At 45.2% G+C, this 21,109-nt stretch overlaps 2 protein-coding genes across 4 annotated transcripts; one reads left to right on the top strand and one right to left on the bottom strand.

Annotated features, from left to right (window-relative positions):
• Positions 1-2,678: 2,678 nt before the first annotated feature.
• Positions 2,679-5,244, bottom strand: LOC129182307 (keratin, type I cytoskeletal 13-like). Its single transcript, XM_054778255.1, has 8 exons — positions 4,759-5,244; positions 4,535-4,617; positions 4,291-4,447; positions 4,045-4,206; positions 3,836-3,961; positions 3,221-3,441; positions 3,121-3,134; positions 2,679-3,025 (listed from the first exon to the last, which is right to left on the bottom strand). The coding sequence occupies exons 1-8, from the start codon at positions 5,173-5,175 to the stop codon at positions 2,976-2,978; spliced, it is 1,230 nt and encodes a 409-aa protein (XP_054634230.1). The 5' UTR covers positions 5,176-5,244; the 3' UTR covers positions 2,679-2,975.
• A 3,686-nt stretch (positions 5,245-8,930) lies between these two features.
• On the top strand, positions 8,931-19,749 carry krt98 (keratin 98). 3 transcript variants are annotated; one of them, XM_054778252.1, is made up of 8 exons: positions 8,931-11,006; positions 16,427-16,847; positions 18,044-18,126; positions 18,204-18,360; positions 18,657-18,818; positions 18,924-19,049; positions 19,160-19,380; positions 19,557-19,749. In XM_054778252.1, the coding sequence occupies exons 2-8, from the start codon at positions 16,515-16,517 to the stop codon at positions 19,732-19,734; spliced, it is 1,260 nt and encodes a 419-aa protein (XP_054634227.1). In that variant the 5' UTR covers positions 8,931-11,006; positions 16,427-16,514; the 3' UTR covers positions 19,735-19,749. The 3 variants fall into 3 exon arrangements, with proteins under 3 accessions (XP_054634227.1, XP_054634226.1, XP_054634228.1); XM_054778253.1 differs by adding an exon at positions 19,466-19,476 and having other exon boundaries at positions 10,914-16,847; positions 19,557-19,699; XM_054778251.1 differs by having other exon boundaries at positions 8,931-16,847.
• The last annotated feature ends 1,360 nt before the right edge of the window (positions 19,750-21,109 follow it).

Below are 21,109 nucleotides of genomic sequence, written 5' to 3'. Positions count from 1 at the left end.
GCACCAGAATAGGTGCCACCGACAGCGTTTCTTGCTGCAGTTTTAAGCATTTTAAGCTAGCATTTTCCTACAAACCACAAGTCCAGAGGAGCTTTATATTTTTTTCTGAGCCTTTAACTGTATTTTCGGACAGTTTTCTTATGTTGGCAACAGTCTGAGGAAGTCTTGAACTGTCAAATTGATACCGATCACTTGCCACAAACCGGAGACTCAGCACTTCCCGGTGATATTCACGGGTTGTTACGGTGATCGTGGAGACTGCGTCACAGCAGCTTGAGGAATATGAGGCTTTGATACAAAGAAGAGTGGGGGTTTGCTTACGGAGCAAACCCCCACTCTTCTTTGTATCAAAGGGGTTTTGGGTTTTTTTGCCGCGTTTTTGCTTGATTGCGAAACATGTCACGGAGGTCGTCTGGGAAGCGAACAAGGAGGGGCGTTCAAATACGTGTTTTATAGTTCATGTTGTAAACCGCACATCCTTTCTTCGTGCACATTCTGGGTGTCTTGTTCAGTAAAACAAAACAGTACAAATCAATTGTGTTTTTTTTAGTTGGTCTGTCGTTAAACCCGCGCTGTAACTGTCCAATGAGGTTCATTCACTTCAACCTTCACACATTCTAAACACCTCTTTTTACAGACCAGAGCTAGCTAGTGTTTTCGTACCTGCCTTAACAGTTTGAAGCATTCAGTCGCGCAAAACAACTGCAGCTGTTTAAGGTAGTTGTAGAAAATTGGTCTCAAGCAATAAATTGTATGACACTTTTACACCTAAAATAAGACCGTTACAGTAGTGGGTGTGACAGTGTTTAAATACAGTATATCAGTGACATGCGGCCAGGTTCATGGCTGGTGAGGCACTGACTCCTCCACTGATAGAGAAAAGTTGTTTTGTTGGTGTGATTATTTGGTGAACTGAAAACCATTTGTGGTCTTACCTTTTGTATATGAAGCACATGCACACATAAAAGACATTACACGGGTGTCACGCTGACAAACAGGCGCCATGGTGCCACTCAGTGAGTGCACTCAGATGGTCGGCACGGCCTGCGCACTAAGCTTGCGAGACAGCCCCACCGCCGGCGTCTGCCCCCATCTTTGATCAGGAAATGTGCAAATTCAGCAAAAACCATTTGCAGTCACTTGGTGGGAAATTTGCACTGAATATAATAACAGCAGGAGCAACTCGGGGTTCCGTATCTTCCTCAAGGATAGCTAGACAAGTTTCCCAAAACCACGCAGTTATCTTGTGATTGCAAGCCGGCCGCTCACCCCCCAGCCGTGGCGCCCTTACGGGCCTTCCCCTTCCGCGGAATGTAAGCAGCTAGATTGTTGCGCTATAAAGTCATAAAGTCTGCTAACGAGGAGCTCAAAGGCTAGCGAGTAGATACGGTGTATGGTCAAGTATATGATTTACAATAGCGTTACCTTACGACATAATTCTCACTTGGCCTTGCCCTCACATGCACATGTGCTCAGAATCGGCGTTTCAGTGGGTTTCATGCAACAACAAAAAAAAAGTTGCTAAACTTGCAGTAGATTTCATTGTTTTGGCTCAACAATTAAAATAAACGGGCGATCTCTTGTACGTGTGCATTGTGAAAATACAGTATACGTCCTTCACAGTGGGGGTTGAATAGTATCAATGCTACCCGTGTACAACCTAATGGGGCTTATCATCAAGCCTGATTCATATACTCTACTACTGTATATACGTACATACTATGTACTATGTAGGGCAGATACTATGTATGTAAACTGGCAGTGCCCCATTGCAAAACATGTCACTAACATTTCATTGCCAAAAGGTCAAACTGTATTCAGTTATTATGATTAGTATTTAATAAGTTGTGGCTTGCCAAAAAAGGCTTTATAGAGTATAATACGCTGAGCAGTGTACTTCTATTATTATCAAAATAAAGGTACATGTTATAAGGGTGACGTAAGAAATAATCAAGTTGTCTTAACAATTAGGCATTATTGTCGCCTAAGCACATGCATAGTTAGGTGGGCCTGCTGGAGACAGCCAGATGGATCCAAATATGGGCCTCTGAAGCTTGTCAGCGGTGGTCGGCTTCAGCAGTTCCACCCTCTGCTTAATCTCTGTGTGTCCAAAGCAAACATGACACCATTGTTGGAGAAATGTGCACACCTCGTAGGATTTTACTGCTCAGCTCATGTACGACACGGGTCCAAAGTGCAGGAGCGATACTGGATTTGAACAACTTTTGTCAGTGTTTGCATTGGCTGTGTCCATGTAAGTGCGTGTGTTCTTGTTGCTAGGTAACAGGACTTCATGGAAGAGTTTTGACAGCCTCCAGGGCAAAGATTAGTCAGCCGTTTGGGCGTATCTCGCAAAAGAACGTCTCTGAGTAAACCAAAGGGTCATTTGCCTTATTCGATGACTTACACGGTGTACAGTTTATTTTCCAAGCTCAACATGGCTTACACTGCAGCATTGTTCAGCCTTTCCTGACAACACCACCCTTACGTAACACAGGCTTCCGCCGCCCCGCATCCCACCTCCCTGATTGTACCGTGTCACCGTGACAACCGCATAAACACAGCCGTGTCATCGCGGAACGACTCATAAAGGACACACAGAAAAGCACAAACTGTTCACTTTGCAGGTTTATTTTTCAGACATGCAAACACACACTTGCAGACCTTTCTTCGGGGGGGGGGGGGGGGGGGGGGGGGTTATCCCACATTTCCAACTTTCCAGACCAATGTACATGTTGTTTTGCTGTTCTGCATGATGTGGAAGTGCCATGTTAGACCAGGGCGGTGTGTTTTTAAGGCAAAACACAACATCCACCTTCTGTTCTCCTCTTCTTATCAAACAACTTTCATCTCCCCTCCATTCTTTTTTAGCGTAGCTTTTCTTATCGGGTGTAACAGCTTTTATTAGTCTGTGTGTGTGCATGTGTGTGCGTGTGTGTGTGTGCATGTGTGTGCCATCATGCGGGCTGCACCGTTTAGCTGGAAGTGCGCACAGTGGTGGACGTGACTGTGGTCTTAGTGCTCCCTGTGAAGAAGCACAAGAGGAAGAGGATGTTAATGGCATTGTGGGAAAAAAAGCAGGAATGTGATGGTGTGTGACTGACAGGCGGCATCACTCACCTGAGCCAACTGGCCTGAAACAGGAAAAGGAGAGAGACCAGAATGAACGGAGAGCTCAGGTGATTTACATGTTCTGTGCAAATACGTGCACTTGTTCTACCTGGACTCTTCGGAATCCAGCAGGCTCCTGTAAGTGGCGATCTCCTGCTCCAGCCTGGTCTTGATGTCCAGCAGCATCCTGTAGTCCTGTCCCTGCTGCTCAATGCTGGCACGCACGTTGGCCAACTCTACCTCCAGCATGTTGATCGTGTTCTGGAAGCCGGCGAGCATGGCGCTGTAACGAGCCTCCGTCTCTGCCAGCGTGTTCTCCAGCGCCCCTTTCTATGTGGGCATGAAGAGAAGGACACATTTCATGGGCGGCATTGACACACTGGATGGTAATAAAAGCTCCAGGTAGTAAGTCGAGCCTGCCACGCCCTGGATGGTGTCTCACAGGGTCACCATGTCGTGCACTGGTGACCTTTGGCCTTACAAGACCGTCATCTTCTGCATTCCTTCCTTTTTCTTCTAGCGCTTTCATGTCTACCACAATCTGAGCGGACGTCTGTGAAATGTTTTCATCTCCCAGCCAACCCCCCCCCCCTCCCGACTCCCCGAAGACATTCTTCAGCAAAAGCCCCCCCTCCCCTACCCTTTCTCTCCGGACAAGAGCGGCGTCTGTGAGCTTTGCTCTTATAAGGCCAGATTGTGAGGCGGTCTGGGTTTTGTCTCTCACCATGCTGAGCTGAGACTGCAGCTCGATCTCCAGACCCTGCAGCGTGCGTCTCAAGTCCCCGATCTCTGTCTTGGACGTCTGGATGGTCTCTGTGCTGATGGTCACCTCCTTCGTCAAGGCGGCCGACTAGAGAGAGACGATATAAGACCTCCTTGTAGAATTGGCTTGACGGAAGGTGTTGGTGTGGGTTTTTTGGTGATCTGGTTTACCTTCTCATTAAACCAGGCCTCCTGGTCGCGGCGGTGTTTGTCGGTGATGGCCTCATACTGGGCGCGGATCTCCTCCAGGACTTTGTTGAGGTCCTGTTGGGGCGCGGCGTCAACCTCCACGTTGACTGTGCCGGAGAGCTGTGACCGCAGCGCTGCCAGCTCCTGAACAACACATCCCCCGCCACACAAAAAAAGTGAACCTTTGAAACGTCCTACGGCGTGAAGGACACATGAAGCTTCTGGTACCTCGATGTGATTCTTCTTGAGGTAGGCCAGCTCATCTTGCAGGCCCTCGATCTGCATCTCCAGGTCAGCTTTGGTCAGAGTGGTCTGGTCGAGCAGGCGGCGCAGGTTGGCGATGTCGGCCTCCACGGACTGGCGCATCATCAGCTCATGTTCATATCTGTCGGATTGTTGGAGAAGAAAGCAGGATGAGACAATGCCGGTGTTTGCTATAGGAGCTCTTACGCACATGCAAAGGCCGACTTACTTGGTTCTGAAGTCATCAGCAGCCAGTTTGGAGTTGTCAATCTGGAGGAGGATGTTAGCGTTGCCGATGGTGGCAGCCATAATCTGGATTAAAGAACAATTTGGGAGTTGGTGACTTTATAAATGAATAGTTTCCGTGTCTGCAGCCTCAATGCATTTCAGATTTGAGCATTCCACATCAACATCGGTCTACCTTTGTAATGATTAACAGCAGTGCGGACATACCTTGTCCTTCAGGTCGTTGATGATAGCCCAGTAGTTGCTGTAGTCCCTCTCGGCCGCAGGGCCCTTCTGCTCGTAGTACTCTCTGATCTGCTTCTCCAGCTTAGCGTTGGCAGCCTCCAGAGAGCGCACCTTCTCCAGGTAGGAGGCCAGACGGTCGTTCAGGTTCTGCATGGTGGCCTTTTCGTTCAGCTGAATGGTGTTCTGGTCCAAGGCGTGAGACAGGTCGAACGTGCCTGCTGATGCTCCATAGCCGCCGCCGAAGCCGGAGGAAACGGTGCGCATGGTGGCAGAAGAGATACGGGGCCCCCCCAGGCTGAGTCCGGACAAGCTCTGAGCCCTCGGGGCGGTTCTGGATGAGTAACTGTAGCTCTGCCGGCTCATCATGGTGGGCCCGCTGGTGATGCTGTAGGACTGCATGGCTGAGAGTCTTCAAGACAGGAGACGAGAGGAGTTAAGGAGCTTGAAGCAGGAGTGGAGTTGGGTAGCGGGCAGCAGGCTCTAGATATAGTGCTGGTCTTGGGGCGGGCCCGGCTGGGGGGAGGGAGGAAGGGGAAGAGGGAGTTTTCCTCTGCAAGATCTCCACTGGCTTGTTTTCCTTTAAGGATCGGGTTTTTTCCCCTCTCCCTCTATGAGGGCACTCTCATGGAATGTGTGTGTTTCTGCTTTTGTGTTCATGTGTGAGGGAGTTGTGCTGGTGTGTATGAATGTGTATCACCTCTCATTTGTGCATGCTTGTCTAAATACCTGCTTGGCTGGTCTCGTTCGTGCTAGTTTAAATAGTCGCATGCAAATGTGAAGTCACTTACTGTTATATCAAGCACTTGCATGTATAAACAGACTCGCTCTGGTTTTGGAACTCGTGTCTCAGGGACGTTCACATTGGTACTTACTGACGAAGAAGGAATCCGCGCTCCATTGTTGGCCATGTCACACTCAACATCCCCTCTCGGTTCCTGTGTGTGCTCGCATGCGTGCGTGTCCGTACGTGCATGCTCTCCTCTGTGTGTTGATTTTGGCCTCTCTTACAGCCTTTTTTGTGTGTATTGTGTGTGTCTGTGTGTGTGCTTGTACCTCCTTATCACACTTTTGGGCTCTGGGCCAACTCGTCCCTGCTGGTGGAGATGGGAGAGGCTTGCGGGGTCGTCACCTCTCAACCACACGGAGGAGTGACTCATGCCTCTTGTGTTCTGCAAGCACCAGCAGGGTTTGGTCCTGCTGGACTGCTGAGCGATGTTTCACTGACTTGTTTCATCAAGCTGGGCTGAGGTGGTGGAGAGATTTTATTTGGTGCTGTACGCCGCTGGGCAGAGACAACGTGGTGAGCTGTGTTTATTCCGCAGAAAACACATTTCATTCACTTCATTTCTGTTTAGCGTTGAGATTTTGCACTTTGTTCGGCGGTCCTTGAACGCGCCATGGTTGTACGCCGTGACTCCGATCCCATTTGTTCATTGATCGTTTGACATCGGGGTTGATTAGCGGCGAGTCGCTGTGCATTTTACGCTTAGAATGTGTTTAAAACGCACGTGAGGCATATTTGGGGCTTAAACTTGGATTGTGTTGCGGGTGAACAACGGCAGTTGAGGAGAGAAGGGGAATGTTGTGGAACTGAATCTGATCTAATAGTTACAGCGGCCGCTTTTATTGCAAATGTTGATCTGAAATCAGAATGTACACCTTTTGCTGGTGGTCCAGGGCGTAACCCCCATGAAAAGCGGGGATTTACCGTAAACGTACAGCAGACCTCTAAAATGACTACTTTATTCTTGTAATGTCACAACAATATCCTTGTCACCGTTTTGCTTGTTCTCTTTTCAGCCACAAAGCAAAAAAAAAAAAGAGTTTCCGCTCTGGTTGGAGCTGTTTTGGGGGCGTAGCCACACTCGGCCAATCGTTGGCCACTTCACACCTAAAGCGCGGCACGCTGGGTTCATGTGAGCCCGCTGGTTTGCACCAAAAGCACGGCACACTTCGACAGGAAGAGGCGAGACACAACGTGTAGCACGACGTCACCTTTGTTCGTAACGACACAATTTATAATACTTATCCAATAGAAACCCTCCGCATAATCCACACAAGTCATAGGCCACCCGCAACTACAGGCAGTGGCGAGGTTCATGGCTGGTGAGGCACACACTGCACGCCCGCCTTAGGACTTTTCTCTGTGGTTTATCGCTACTAATCACGTCACACACACTCGAGACGTTACACAGGCTGGCAAACGGAAGTGGGCACGCGACGCACACGACCCAGATTGTGAGGGATTTTGCATCATTTGTGGTTTCCATCGCAGGAAATGTGCCAATTCTGCAATTTTTTTTTACTTAAGAATACGTTAAAAATGATGAATCATTTCATAGAAAATACAAATACAACATTTTTTTTGGCCCCAGTTTTCATACCGCGTCTCGCTTATTGTGCGACATTGTACAGCATCATTGCACGGAATCTGGTGGCCAAAGTCAGCGTGCGTGTGCGCGTCGTTATTTATGTACTATTCTACTAATCATGTCATTATTACTCGCTATGACTGAAGAAAAACCTTGACTAGGATATCACTGCATCGTTGCAGTACCTTATCGTTTTCCATCGCATCATTTTGCCATGTATCAGCTGGTAAAGACGACATCGGAATACAGGAAGTGGATAAATGTACAGCAACGCTTGTGAAAGTAACAGTAAGTAAGTTCCAAGAAGAAATCCAGGAAGCTAATGTTGCAAAAGAGGTGACAGAGAGCACCAACAATCACATAAACGACCCGTGTGAGTTCCAGGTAGCAGCGCAAATGAGGTATTGAAAGAGTGTTTTACGACTTGACTGTCTTTCATTGGACGTGTCTCACATTCAGGTTGGTTTTACGCAGCCTTGAAACAGTCGCGCGTTGTTCCGGCAGCCTCGTCTCTGCTCATCTTGAGAAAACAGCCGCAGGCAAGCGGCCCCCATCACGGTGACACCTTCATTCAGAACAAACAAAAAGGGCGAAGCGGAACGCAAAAGGGGGACTGATGCTGCGTGGTGTCCCGATGTGTGGAAAGAGGAGGGTCTTGGCATGAAGACAGAAGAGCTGCAGCACGTTTTGTCTTTTGGACTTCAAGGCTGAAAGCGTGGATGCGTTGACTGCGCGTTTAAGCAACATGGAAAGTGGACACGCCACTCATGCTTTTGCGTGATTTCATCCCCTCACAGTTACTTATTTTTGGTGCCATTTGCATATTTTGACTGTGCGCCGTTTGTGCGTGTGCGTGTGTGTGTGCGTGTGCAGGGATGGTGCAACATTCTCAAGGGAACTTTAGACTCATACTCAAGTTCAAGAGAATTGAGAGCAAAGGCTGCATGACACAACAGCAGAAAAAGATCGTCAACCTTCCAATAAGAAGCAAACCTACGTCTGAACACGCACTGGTTTGCTCACGGGTGTCCAAACCGCAGCCCGGGGGCCGTTTGCGGCCTGCAGCTTGTTTTTTATTGGCCCGCGGCAGATTCTAGAAATTTAATCAAACAAAACAAAAAAAAAAACAGCGACAATGGAAAAAAAGAGCAAAAAGTGGTAAAAATAAGTGTTCCGCCAATAACACAACGGCAACGCAAAGTTTTGTCTTTACATAAACATAAAACATCTTTTTTTAAGCTTTTTCACAAAAAAACCTACTCTGTTATGGTGTGCAATGCTGTGCTACACTACGCTAAACTATCATACGCTATGTTACGTTATGTGCTATGCTAAGCTATACTATGCTAATTTGTGTTATGCTACAGTGTTATGTTATGTACTATGCTATGCTGTTATGCTATATGTTATGTTATGTTAAGCTGTTATTTTACATACTATGCTATGCGCTACACTAAGCTATGCTATGCAATGCCATGTTATGTTATTTTGCGCCACACTATGTCATTTTATGTGCTATGCTATGCTACGCTATGGTATATGCTATGCTAAAATATGCTATGCTGAATTATGTTATTTTCCGTACTATGCTATGTGCTATACCAAGCTATGCTAAGCAATACCATGTTATGTTATGTCATGTTATTTACTATGCTATGCTGTTATGTTAAGCTATGTTATTTTACGTGTGCAATTCCATGTTGTTATGTTGCGCTATGCTATGTCATTTTATGTGCTATGGTATGCTATGGTATATGCTATGCTATATTATGTTTTTTTACGTACTGTTCTATACTATGTTACTATATAGTATGTACTATGCTATGCTATGCTAACGTATTTTATGTTATGTGCTATGCTAACTATGTAATGCTATGCTAACACAAAGTGGTTTTGAAATCATATGAAACGTCTTTTTTAGCCTTTTTACAAGATAAAAACTATCAAAATGGCATCCTTTCACTTTTCCATATGCGGCCCTCGGTGGAAGAAGTTTGGACACCCCTCGTCTTGCTCAAAGACGATCTCGCATAAATCTGACAAACGTTTAAAAGCATTCTGGCTAACTTCATCTAAATCTCTGAGTGCTTCATGGGAGTTTTGAAAAGTTCGACGACTCGGTGAAATATCTTCCGTCCGCTCCCTTTTCACAGTCCCAGCGCTTAGCAGAAGAGGTCAAGTCAAATCCAAGATAAGACCCCCTCTCCCCCCGCCCACGCTTGAACGTAAAAGAACAGAAAACAGGAAATGAGAAGTCCTCCAGGGTGGATTTGGACTTGCGCGTATGCGATCCACAGGACCTGGTTCATTTTCTTCTACAGCTGTTATTTGGAATCCCTTGAAAGTCTCATCTGTGAATGGCACGGACGGGGCCGTCGTACGGTTAGCAAGATGTCTGCGGAGGCAGACAAACTGTTGTAGTCCAACACTGGTCAACCTCGTAAGATGACAGTTCTTTTGGCGGCTGACGATGTAAAAAACAAAGAAGAGGTAGAACCATGTTCGTACCGCAATGATTTGTTTTGAAGCTTATTTTGCACTGAACAGGAAGTTGCTGTGCGCACGTATACTACACACGTCCACACAGATGGACGCCTTTTTTTCCACAGAAATGAGCCCTTTGGGTCGCGACTACGACGTTGACGATGCCATGCCATGCCAGCTTAAGCGGGCACATCAAAAACGAGCTCCATGATTCAAAGCATTTTTGGAGCGTGTCCCCGTGAACACACTTTAAGATTCTCTCCACTGTGACTTTTCACAGCCGAGAACGAGAGGGGGGGAAACAAAACACAAAGGGAAGTATTGTCTGTCACCTTCAGGTTCCATCATAACAGTTTGTGTTATTTCTGGTATCCGAGCAACAAGCGAAGTGTGTCACTACGTTCTAGTTTCATTCACCGGCGCTGGCCGTACCTGTTGTATCAACACTCACGTCTGTCAGTTATGTCGTCGTGCTGTTTCCCATGTGGCAGAGTGAGCACATCTCTGTAGGACGGACGGTGAATCACTCCTTGGAGCCTCCTGTGGATGCACCACACCCACCACGGGTATTATCACATCGAGCTGAACTATTCAGCCACTTCACAATAACGTTCGATGTAATAGCTACCACAACATTCCAGGACCCACTAATATTGTGTGTGTGTTAAACATTCACCAGCATGTGCAGACTTTCATAGCCACCATACTGTATGTGCAATGCTATATTATGCTATGCTATGCTATGCTATGTTCCAATCCACTCCAACTTTATGGTGTAAAGCACTTTAAAACAACCATAGTGGCTCAAGGTGCTGTACAGAATAAAATATAATATAATACATAAAAACATACAGTATGTCCTGTTATGTTATGTTGTGCAAAGCTAGGCTACGCTAAACTATGATACGCTATGCTAAGCTACACTATGCCAATTTATGTCACGTTACGTTATATTATGTTATTATTTTATGTACTATGATATGATATGCTATGTTATGCTACGCTATGCCATGTTTTGTTATGTTGTGCTATGCTACCCTGTGCTATGCTATGTTATTTTTACTTGTTTACAAAAAAAGCTTGAGAGTCACATAAAAATAATTCTTATGAGAACCACCTTTCCGATTTAAAAGAAGAAAAAGCATGCCGTCCTCCACCAACTGTTCTTTCCTGTTGTTAAAACAGCATAACGAGATAAGAATGCAATAAACTGACCCGCACGTCATCCACATTGTTTTATTTGGCCTGACAGATGTGACGGATTAGTCCCACTGCCACACCCTTCTTCAGATCAGATGCCTGAACACCGAAGGTGTTTCACTGCTGCAGGGCGTCCTCTAGCGGCCGCCCAGAAACTGCAGCCAGAACGAGAAGGTGAGAAGCTGTTTCTCGTCGACTAAACTGCCCGTTCGGAGGCTGTAACTTCTACCCGCTCGAGGAGAAGCCGCTGTAAAATTCAGCCAACACAATTCACAGGCACGTTCCTTCTCTTTCTGCGAGACACACACACACACACTAAAAGTGAGCTGAGAAGAAGGAGGCCCAAGTCATCTTTTGTTTAGGTTCCTGTGAGCAGTAACTTTCCCTCTGTTCTCCATAGGAGGCAGAGTGGGCGTAGGCGTTGAAGCATGCTTGCTACCTCTGTGATTGGTCGGTGCGCCATTATTCTTTCAGCCAATCGGACTTTCAGATGCTGGCGCGTGAAGTCAAGCCGGTTTGCGACCAATCGGATGCCGAGTGAACGGAACCTGTTTTAGTTCCTCATACAAGTTTATGAGTGACACTGAACAAGCCGTTCTGCACTTGGACATCTTCTCACGTTGACCAAACATCACCAGAAGTCACAAGTACACATGGAAAGTCACAGCTGCTGTACACACGTTCTCTTTCTACGTCATCAACGAGTCCCACTTTTAAAGGAGGAGGTGTCCTTTCAGGAAGAGCAATGGTGCTTCAGACTGCATCTTTCTTTATAAGACATCTTTTCTATTTGAGGTGATTCAATAGCGTCACAATGTCTATAGTGCTGCCTTGTGTGTGTGTGTGTGTGTGTGTGTGTGTGTGTGTGTTAAATTCCTGTCCTTCATCTGTTGTCTGCCTCGTCTTGCTAAGTAAACAGTTAGGGCGAAGACTAAATGCTTTTTAGCTGCACGTTTACGCAAACCTGAGGTTTTCCAACACCATTGAAAACTGTAGTTATGCTTTAAACCCACCAGATGGCGACAAAGACTGGCACTGGTACTGTTACGTCGCTCCAAGGCTTTAGCGTGGGACGTTGAAAAGGCTCTTAGGACAGAAACCTAAGAGCGTCTCTTCTCGGCTCCGTGCACTCAGTGAGCACACTTGCTATTACTGTGTACACCATGCCTCTCTACAGCCTGTGTCATGTTTTTAATATAAGTGTGACATCATTATTCTTGCTAATGGACAATAAAATGCAGACAAATGTCATATGGGAGGCCCTCGCGGTACCACTTCATCCTGAAGGGGGCAGGCGTGCGTGCGCTGGAAGCTGCTTGTCACTGCAGTCCATCCATAGAAAGGAAAATACCACCTTTTCTTTGTTTGTTTGTTTTTTTGTGACCGGACGCACCGGCTGGAGAGCAGCAAGTCAAATGCATGAAATGTATTTTAATGCTCTGCTGAATGAATGACAACTTCATGTCAAAACATCCCAACTATCCCTTTAACATAAATACAGTATGTTTGTAGTGCAGAATGGAGCTGGTTCACGTGAGTCCGTGTCAGTAAAGCATGTTACTTCCTGATGTGGGCCATGTGTAAATGTTTTAACAACGTAACCTGAAGCTGCCCCGAGGCTGTTTGCTTTCAGGTTTCCTTCCCTCGGTTTGAGGTTTGATTTTTCAAACGGAAAGAGATAAATGTTTGCGTCATGAAAACTAAAGCATTCCATGGTTCAACTTTAGCGGGCCGGTTAACCACGTGTGACCTTGAAACACTGCATTTATTGCTTCAAGCGAAAATGTCAGCAAATACATGTTTATGCAACTATGACTCAAACTAAAGGCATCGTTCCACCTTTAACATAGTTAGTTTGCACGACTTTTGACTTGACTTTGACTGCTAGAACGCCAGCGATGCGCTCACTTTAGTTATTTCACAAGTCGGTGTTGAGAGAAAAGGTGTGTTTCTGAACCTGAAAAGTCCTGCCTTGCGCAAACATGCGCATTACCATGACAAACAAAGTCACCGTGAGGTCTCGGTATGACATTTTTAGCAGTACAAGCAGGGCAACATTTTTGCCTTTTGTATCTCACAGAACAAAAGATGTTTTCTGTAATGAGCCACCAAAGGAAAGCGGAGTCGTTTTACCAGCCCGCCATGCCTATCAGGATTCCACATGACTGGAGGCACAGGAGCTAACATCCGCAGACGATGTTATAGAACATCACAGCGACGCGACAAAACTCAGTTCATGGAGAGACGATGAGACTACGATAAATGATACCAATTGCTGACGCTTTTTAACTGGCTTGTGTTCATGTTATGGATTTCACCAGTATTGTACTTTGACTGCCCAGATGATGTACACAAACATTTCCATGCGTACCGAAACTCTATCGTAATGCCACTGGTGCCGATGTACAATTGGTAGTTAGCGGGCCAAAAACTCCATCCCTCGGTTCCTCGATTTGATGCTGAATGCAGACTAACTCGCAACAAGTGCTTGAAGGTGATATTGTACAGGTAACAAGTAACATGTGGCATCCTGACAGACATGCACAGAGTCCGGCTGAAATGAAAGTGACTGCTGTACACTAACTGATTAGATTCAGCTCCAGAACACCCCCCCGCCACTTTTCTCTTCACTTACCATTGTTCAATTGCAACAACAATCCAGGTTTAAGCCCTAAACAAGCCTCACACACTTATTAAACACACATCGCTAATGAATGATAATGTAAGAAGATCGATGAACAGATGGAATCAGAGTCAAGGTGTGTCCTTCAGCCTGGTCGTCAGGCTAGCGCCGGAGGCTAGCAGCCTCCAAAAGGTAATTCCAGTAACGACTTACGATAATACATTAACTTGCATTCGCCTCGCTGCACGTTTTGAGGCCGGGTTGACTGTCAAAGCGAGTGCTTCCATAGCTGAAGAAGCTGGTGCATTTCACAGCACACGGTTAGCTACGGTGCGTTCAAGGACCACCAAACAAAGTGCAAAATCTCAACGCTTGACAAAAAAATAGATAGATACAAGCATGTGTAACTACATTTTACCTGTATATCAGGTATGACCGACTTATTGTGAATGAGACATATTTTCTGCAGCAAAAATTGCCTATTTTCAAAGATTTTAAGAATAACAATTAAAACACACATTTAAAAACCTAATTAAAAAATAACAAATAATGGACGCCATAGTCACTTGGTGTCTTTTGGGCGTCGTAAAATACAATACAGACGTTTTACTGGCCTGTTGCCTGGATTTAATTTACACATTGTATTTTCACATAATCAGAGCCAACGCAACAGCTCTATCGGAGAGGTGTGTGTTCATGTTGCAATGATTGTAGAGGTCGTCACACAGGAAGTTGTCTCTCATGTGTAACCCTTGTCATTTGCTTAATTACATAGCCAAAGTATTTCACATAGCTCAGTAAGGTGCAATGCAGCAAACTAACGAGATAACAAATGCATTGTGAAGTAAATAGCGCTTTTACAATAGCCATGAAGAACAATTTGAAGCTTTTGCGTCGAGGAAAACTAAGACGGTTTGCTTTAAACACCACTCGCGTATTCCTCAGTGCCGTCTGATCAGATGTCGCGGTGTGTATCAATCAGACTGGCGGATGACAAGAGGTGACATGATGACAGCAGGCAGCAGTCAAGCAACCTGGCTATGCAGTTCAACAACATTCAAACAACAACACAAAACAGGCAGGTGATCGTTTCCATGTTCTTTCTGTCAGGTGCTATTGTTATTTGACACGCCATTTGACATTTGCAATGACTGATGATAGTATTTGTCAGTGTGAGCTACAGTGGGTCCCCGGCGATTCACAATTCAGCATTCGAGGTCCTGCATCTTTGCAGATTTCTTAACAAGAAAACCCCTTTTTTTTATTTGTGGAAAAAACAGCCCATTTGCGCTTTTTTGTCTGATTTTTTTTGCAGAAATCTACGAAGGAGTAATAGGGCCGCATTGAAACAAAAATGTCAAGAATAAAGTCCTAAATTTACAAGAAAAAAAGGTGGCGAATAAAGTGGTAATACTACGTGTCAGAGGGAAAACAGAGCATAGCTCTTCAGGAAGGAAGGGAACTTTCCTCTTGCTTCAGGCAAGCTTTTATTTATAACGTGGCAGCAAAACAGAGCTGATTAGCATGTCTAGCTAGCCCCTCTCACTTCTGCCTTCCTTACCCCGCCCCCTCCACACGCCCAAGGCCAACGGTCACATAAGTCACCCCTTTTCATAGCTGTTTCAGACTATGCCTGTAACATAAAACAAAAACTTGCGACTTTATTTGTTTAAGTTTTTTTCTCACAAATTTACAGGCAAAGGTACTATTATGACTTTATTCTGGTAAATGTATGACTTTATTCTGAAAATCAATTTTTTTTTTTCAATGTGGCTCCGTCTCATTCTCAATATAATAATTTGTAAATACGTGACGACAGCGTAATAATACAGCATGCATGATGTACAGGTAGGTGCACACCTGTCAACTCTTGTATTTTGTCCTTTTTCCCGGTGCCGTCCCGTTGAATAGTTTCCCGTATTTTTCCTGTATATTAGCTTTTGGGGAAAAAAAAAAGAAGCACAGTTGTCGCGGCAGCGTGACTCCGATTCCATCTGTTCACCTCACCAGGTTTTTCTGTGGAAAAAATTGCCGTTTTCAGACAAAATAACATTTAAAATGACCAAAATTGACCAAAATGATGCAAATTTGTGGATCCGTGAATCCACATTGTCATAAAAATAAGATCGAATGCTTAAAATGATACAAGTGAAATTAAATAAAGTATTACATGGAGTAGAACGTCCAAGTCACATTTACTTCCTTGCCACTGGAAGTCTTCCATCTTCTAGCTTAACTTCCCTTGTAGATAATTGAGTTTATTGTTTTTCAGGAGAAGTGTGTCACCCTATTTGACAGGCAAATGACACAGTCTGTGTACATCTACCCTGAGGCTTCCCCAAGTATGACAAAAACGCATGTCTATCCACTACTGTTGTCTTTGCATGTGGTTCAGTCGAGTCTGTGGAGTCCTCCGGGCTGACTGCGAGTGTGTGGCACTTGAACGTGAAAGCATTTCAACCTTTATTAGAAAAGACTCTGCAAGCATCACTAAATGCAGTCTTGCACATTTCAGCCGTAATTTATGTCACTTAAATCACCTCGGACCTCTTAAACCTATTTTGCCCTCAACCTTTGGCCCACGTACCGCTGGTGTGAAATAGTCACTGCGCCGTGTCAATTTTGTCACGGCTGTGAGCAAAGCTTCTGAGCGAAAATGTTACTACATGGCCGCATTTCTGCTCTGGGCACGTGTTACGTGAGACTGCTTATTTTTATCCTTAAAAAGCATGAAAGGTGGCAATTGTGCATTCCTAAAGGTACATGGAGAAATGTAAAGAAGTATTTCAAGAATGGGCATTCATTGAGGAACGATAAAATGTGGAATCACGGGTTTGACCTGTAAAGAGGGCGGGTGAACCCCTCACCCACGAGCCACCACCCCTGTGCTGCTGGAGAGATGGCATGAAATAATCGGGTAGACACATTCTTCGTTCTCAACTAACCCATCCTGGCCCATCCCACTTTGCAGTATATATACACCCCGGAGACCAAGGTGATGCTCACAACTGCAGATCATCTCCAGTATTCCTGCCTGGTCCAGATCCACATCCTCCAGCATGTCACTGAGCACCAGATCCTACAACCAGAAAACCATGAGTGTCTACGGCGGAGCAGGCGGACGCGGCACCCGCATCTCCTCTTCCCAGGCGTACCCTTCTCCTTCCGGCTTCAACCTGGCTGACGGCCTGGACCTGCACGTCAGCGCCAACGAGAAGGCCACCATGCAGAACCTGAACGACCGTTTGGCCTCTTACCTGGAGAAAGTGCGCACCCTGGAGAGGGAGAACGAGCGGCTGGATAAGCAGATTAGAGAGTGGTACCAGAGCAGAACTGTCATCAGCAACGACTACACCGGCTACTTTGCCACCATTGAGGACCTGAAAGAAAAGGTAAGACGTGTTGCAGAGTTCCCCCGCCCAGATGTGTATCTTGTGTGGGTTGGTATGTAACAAAGATATCACGGCGCTTAGTTTACGGGAGGAACCTGAGAGCACGGTTGTCATTTTCATAACTGTCATTCCATAGCGTCCACCGCATCCTCCTAACAGTAACCAGCATCGTATGAAAAGAGTAAGAGGTGCTGCCGGTGCACATGCACGTTATACTTGCTTTCTGTGCAAAAATAACCACTTGGGCTACGTTCCACAGACTACAAAACTCAATGAAGTAGACTTTACTTTACCCAAGCCTAACTGCTCCACAGACCAGTGCTTCTCAAATAGTGGGTGTGGGAGGCAGGGGGTAGCAGCCGTAGAAATTTCTTAAAGGTTCGCAGGTGTCTTGTGTCTTTATGCATGTTTCAACGATGCTGGCGCCAGCAACTCATGCCGTAGTTTGTACCGGTAAATACGTCTCAACAGCAGGCCGAGGGGCGTGAGAACATGTCTGTCCCTTGGGGGGCATGACGGAAAACAATTGGGAACCACTGCCATAAACCGGGTGACAACACCCACGTAGAATGGCAATGAGAGGTGGGTGGATCGATCCAAGTATTGATATTATCCATACCAGCGTAGTATTGGTGTTGTTGTCACATCGGTAATGTTTTTATACCCTATTTATTTATTGTTTACAAAACCAGGGAATAACTTATTGGACAAAATTCTAAGAATTTGAATAAGAGCATAGCAGATTTTAGTTTTATTACATGTATATATTTTTATGATATTATAGTATATTATTTAACAATTATATAATATAATCTTTCATTATATTCTAAATATTCTTACCTTTTTTACACATTTTTTTTTGCTTGCCTAAAATCTTTTGCCCCGTGTTTGGTTCTGATTCTAATCATGATCAACACATGAAGGGCACACCAAATCTGCGATGCTGGTCTCGTATTTAATTACCAAAATTCCCAATCTCGCCCACCTCCTAATGGCAATACAGTACAGGGGGTGACAGGAACAGTTGGACATACACACAGTTACTTTGTATAGTTAGGTGACAAATGTATTTATGCACTGCTCTGTATGAAATATAAATATATAGTATATATATATATATATATATATATACTGTATATATACTGTACTTGTCTGACTACGTCACTAACTTTGACTGTTTTTCATTCCCTTCTGAGATCCGTGTTGCTGCCAGGCTCAACGCCAAGACCATTCTGGATATCGACAACGCAAAACTGGCAGCCGATGACTTCAAAATGAAGTGAGCGTCTATGAAAACACCTGACACGCTAAACATCGCAGACGGAACCCCTGTGTGTGACCCCTCCCGCCCCCCAGGTATGAGAACGAGCTTGCCATGAGAATGACAGTGGAGGCAGACATCGCTGGGCTGAAGAGGGTGCTGGAGGAGATGAACATGGCCAGAGCGGATCTGGAGTGTCAATTGGACGGCCTGAAGGATGAGCTCATCATGCTGAAGAAGAACCACGAGGAGGTGATGTGACACCTCAAACGCGGGTTCCTTGTGTTCAAACTCAGTCGATACATTCCACCGTGCGACCCACACCCACGATGTGTTTGCACACCATCCTCAACCTGAATGTGTGTCTACACTGCTGATGGATGAGTTGATGTTGCAAACACGGCAGCCATCCGCTGTGTGGGAACACTGTCACCATTTGTTACAGTCTCATGTGACCCTCCTCGCTAGGTGGATGCTCACTACCCTTATGTCACTTCCTTGCTTGCTTCCTTTTCTGATTCCTTCTGCGCCCCTTTGGCTCCTCACAGGAGATGGCTCTGGTCAGGAGTCAGGTGGGTGGCCAGGTCAACGTGTCCGTGGATGCGTCTCCCTCTCCAGACCTGAACCAGGCCATGACAGAAATTAGAGAACACTACGAGGCTATGATCGCCAAGAACCGCAGGGATCTCGAGGCCTGGTACCAGAACAAGGTAAGAACTGATGTGACTTTTTTGTACTTTATTATAGTGTGCTTCTTTTTTTTTCTTTTTTTTTTTTTACTAAAAACACCTTTCATTGTGTCTGTGATGTTGAAGATGGCAGCACTGGAGCAGGAAGTGATGACACAGACAGAGTCTCTGGTAACATCTCGCACAGAAATCAAAGAACTGAAGAGCACCCTCCAGAGGCTTCAAATTGAACTGCAGTCCCACCTGAGTATGGTACGTCGTCTTTTATTACCACTCGATGGAAGGCACAAGGTTTTTATTGCAACTTTGGAACATTGATGAACGATATCAGCAGTGAAATGCAGACATCTTCTCCACCACAGAAAGCATCCCTGGAGGGCACGCTGGCTGAGACACAAGCCCGCTATGCTGCACAGCTAGCAGGCCTGCAGAACATGGTTGTCAGTTTAGAGGCCCAGCTGTCCCAGATCCACGCCAACATCACCAGCAACAAACAAGAGTACGACATGCTGCTGGACCTCAAGACCCGACTGGAGCTGGAGATCGCAGAATACAGACGGCTGCTGGACGGGGAGGACGAAAGGTGAGGAAAAAGACACTAAAAATGAGAACGTTTTGCTTATTCAGACAACCTAAAGTAACATTTTTTGTCTTTCCTTGCTCACCAGCTCAAAGCAAGGTAAGCGTGGATGAAGGCAGCATTTAACAAGATTGAAATATGGAGACTGGATTTGCTCAAGTTGCTTTTCCTTTCCGTAGTGGTCACCAAGGTCATCACAGTGGTAGAGACTGTTGTGGACGGGAGAGTGGTCGGGAGCAGCAAGACTGTCGACGTAGATGTGGACCAGATAGAGTGATATCTTGGAAGATTACCCTCGAATCAATAAAGATCGTGCGGTTAACCTTTGTCTGCTGGGATTATTTCAACAGAAAATAGAAAAATAATAATAATAATCCAAATAAATTAGGCTTTTCATGGCATTTAAAGGTCTACATAGATGTTGTTGGTATCAAAATAATAATAGCACTTCTAAGGGTTAGGGTTTGGGGGTTAGGGTTAGCGGGCTGGTGGTGAATAAGGCTTTGTCCCGACAAAACGAAATATAGTAGTACCTCGCGTAAACGTAAACCTCCTTTTACTCAAATTCCACTGAATGTAAAGAATTTATGTGAAGCTTTTGCCTCGTATTACGTAAGAAATTCCATATAACGTAAAGCGTCTTTTTTTTTTCAATCAACTTTATTAATGCCTTACAAGTTACACTAACAGCGCATCAAACCACGGGCATTGAAAAATAACAGTTGGATAACAAAAACACATCAAATAAATCACACAGAAATCGAGATTAAAGAAATAAAAACGTAACACAAAAGTGATAAATAAATAAATTAAAAAATGAATAAAATATAGATAACAATAATTAAAGTAAGTTCTACCAGGCGACATGAGCAATGAAAATGAATTCGAATTAAGGATATTGAAGTGGGAGCACAGATTTATAGTCTTGATAGCTTTCCTGTTATTAGCAGAGGATATTGATTTGAAGTACAGCTTCGGTTCTTTCATGAAAACATGAAAAAGGGGTTTCACTTTGGCAAATTTAAAGTCGGACCAACAGAATAATGCACACTTGGTGATGCCTGTCAGTCTTATTCATTTTCAGTAATCTTATTTATTACCTTCTTTTATATTGGAATGTTACTCTACTATGTTTATGTACCACAGCGGTGGTGTGTGAAATAGAACTAATTGCTGTCACCACAAGTGCAATGACTCGTTTTCACCGCAGGATGGCAGCATTTTGTGCATGCAATAACTGATTTTCCGCCAGAAGGGACAGCGTTTCACCCTGTTGCCTGCAATTACTGCTTTCACGCCAGAGGGGGCACTATTTCATTATTTTATCTTCCCATCGAGGGCAGGGGAGAACAGCACTGACCATTCCGGTGGGCAGGCCACCTCCCCAGCCCCCACTTGTCAATTTGGTGCTCGTGCAGATGTCTGGATCATGTTTACAAACGCCAGCTGACATCAGCTTTGAAATGGACACACCTATTTGAGCATTTGAATATCCTACAATCCCACTGTCAGCACTATGAGGGGACCAAACACACCTACCTTTAGGTGAAGTAGGACTGGAAAACCTGTCCATATTTAATTTAGTAGCTGCTACAAACCCACAAATATACCTGCGTTGTGTATTTACGTAACGACAAAGTGGTCAGAAAAATAAAGTAGCATGCAACACGGCAGCAATATGCACAAAATCGTCAATTCATTAACGGTGAAATCTTTTTTTCCTTGTGTGCGT

The sequence above is a fragment of the Dunckerocampus dactyliophorus genome, chromosome 6 (genome assembly GCF_027744805.1).
Source record: "Dunckerocampus dactyliophorus isolate RoL2022-P2 chromosome 6, RoL_Ddac_1.1, whole genome shotgun sequence".
In the NCBI taxonomy this organism is placed as follows: Eukaryota; Metazoa; Chordata; class Actinopteri; order Syngnathiformes; family Syngnathidae; genus Dunckerocampus; species Dunckerocampus dactyliophorus.
The sequence above is the reverse complement of the archived record's forward strand: the minus strand, read 5'-3'. Positions and strand labels throughout refer to the sequence as shown.

Coding starts and splice junctions, on each gene's coding strand:
- krt98 (XM_054778252.1), top strand. CDS start 16,515: ATGTCACTGAGCACCAGATCCTACAACCAGAAAACCATGAGTGTCTAC. Junction 18,819..18,923: donor AGGCCTGGTACCAGAACAAG/GTAAGAACTGAT, acceptor GTGATGTTGAAG/ATGGCAGCACTGGAGCAGGA. Junction 19,050..19,159: donor TGCAGTCCCACCTGAGTATG/GTACGTCGTCTT, acceptor TCTCCACCACAG/AAAGCATCCCTGGAGGGCAC.
- LOC129182307 (XM_054778255.1), bottom strand. CDS start 5,175: ATGCAGTCCTACAGCATCACCAGCGGGCCCACCATGATGAGCCGGCAG. Junction 4,618..4,758: donor TCAACGACCTGAAGGACAAG/GTATGTCCGCAC, acceptor TCTTTAATCCAG/ATTATGGCTGCCACCATCGG. Junction 4,207..4,290: donor TCAAGAAGAATCACATCGAG/GTACCAGAAGCT, acceptor TGTGTTGTTCAG/GAGCTGGCAGCGCTGCGGTC.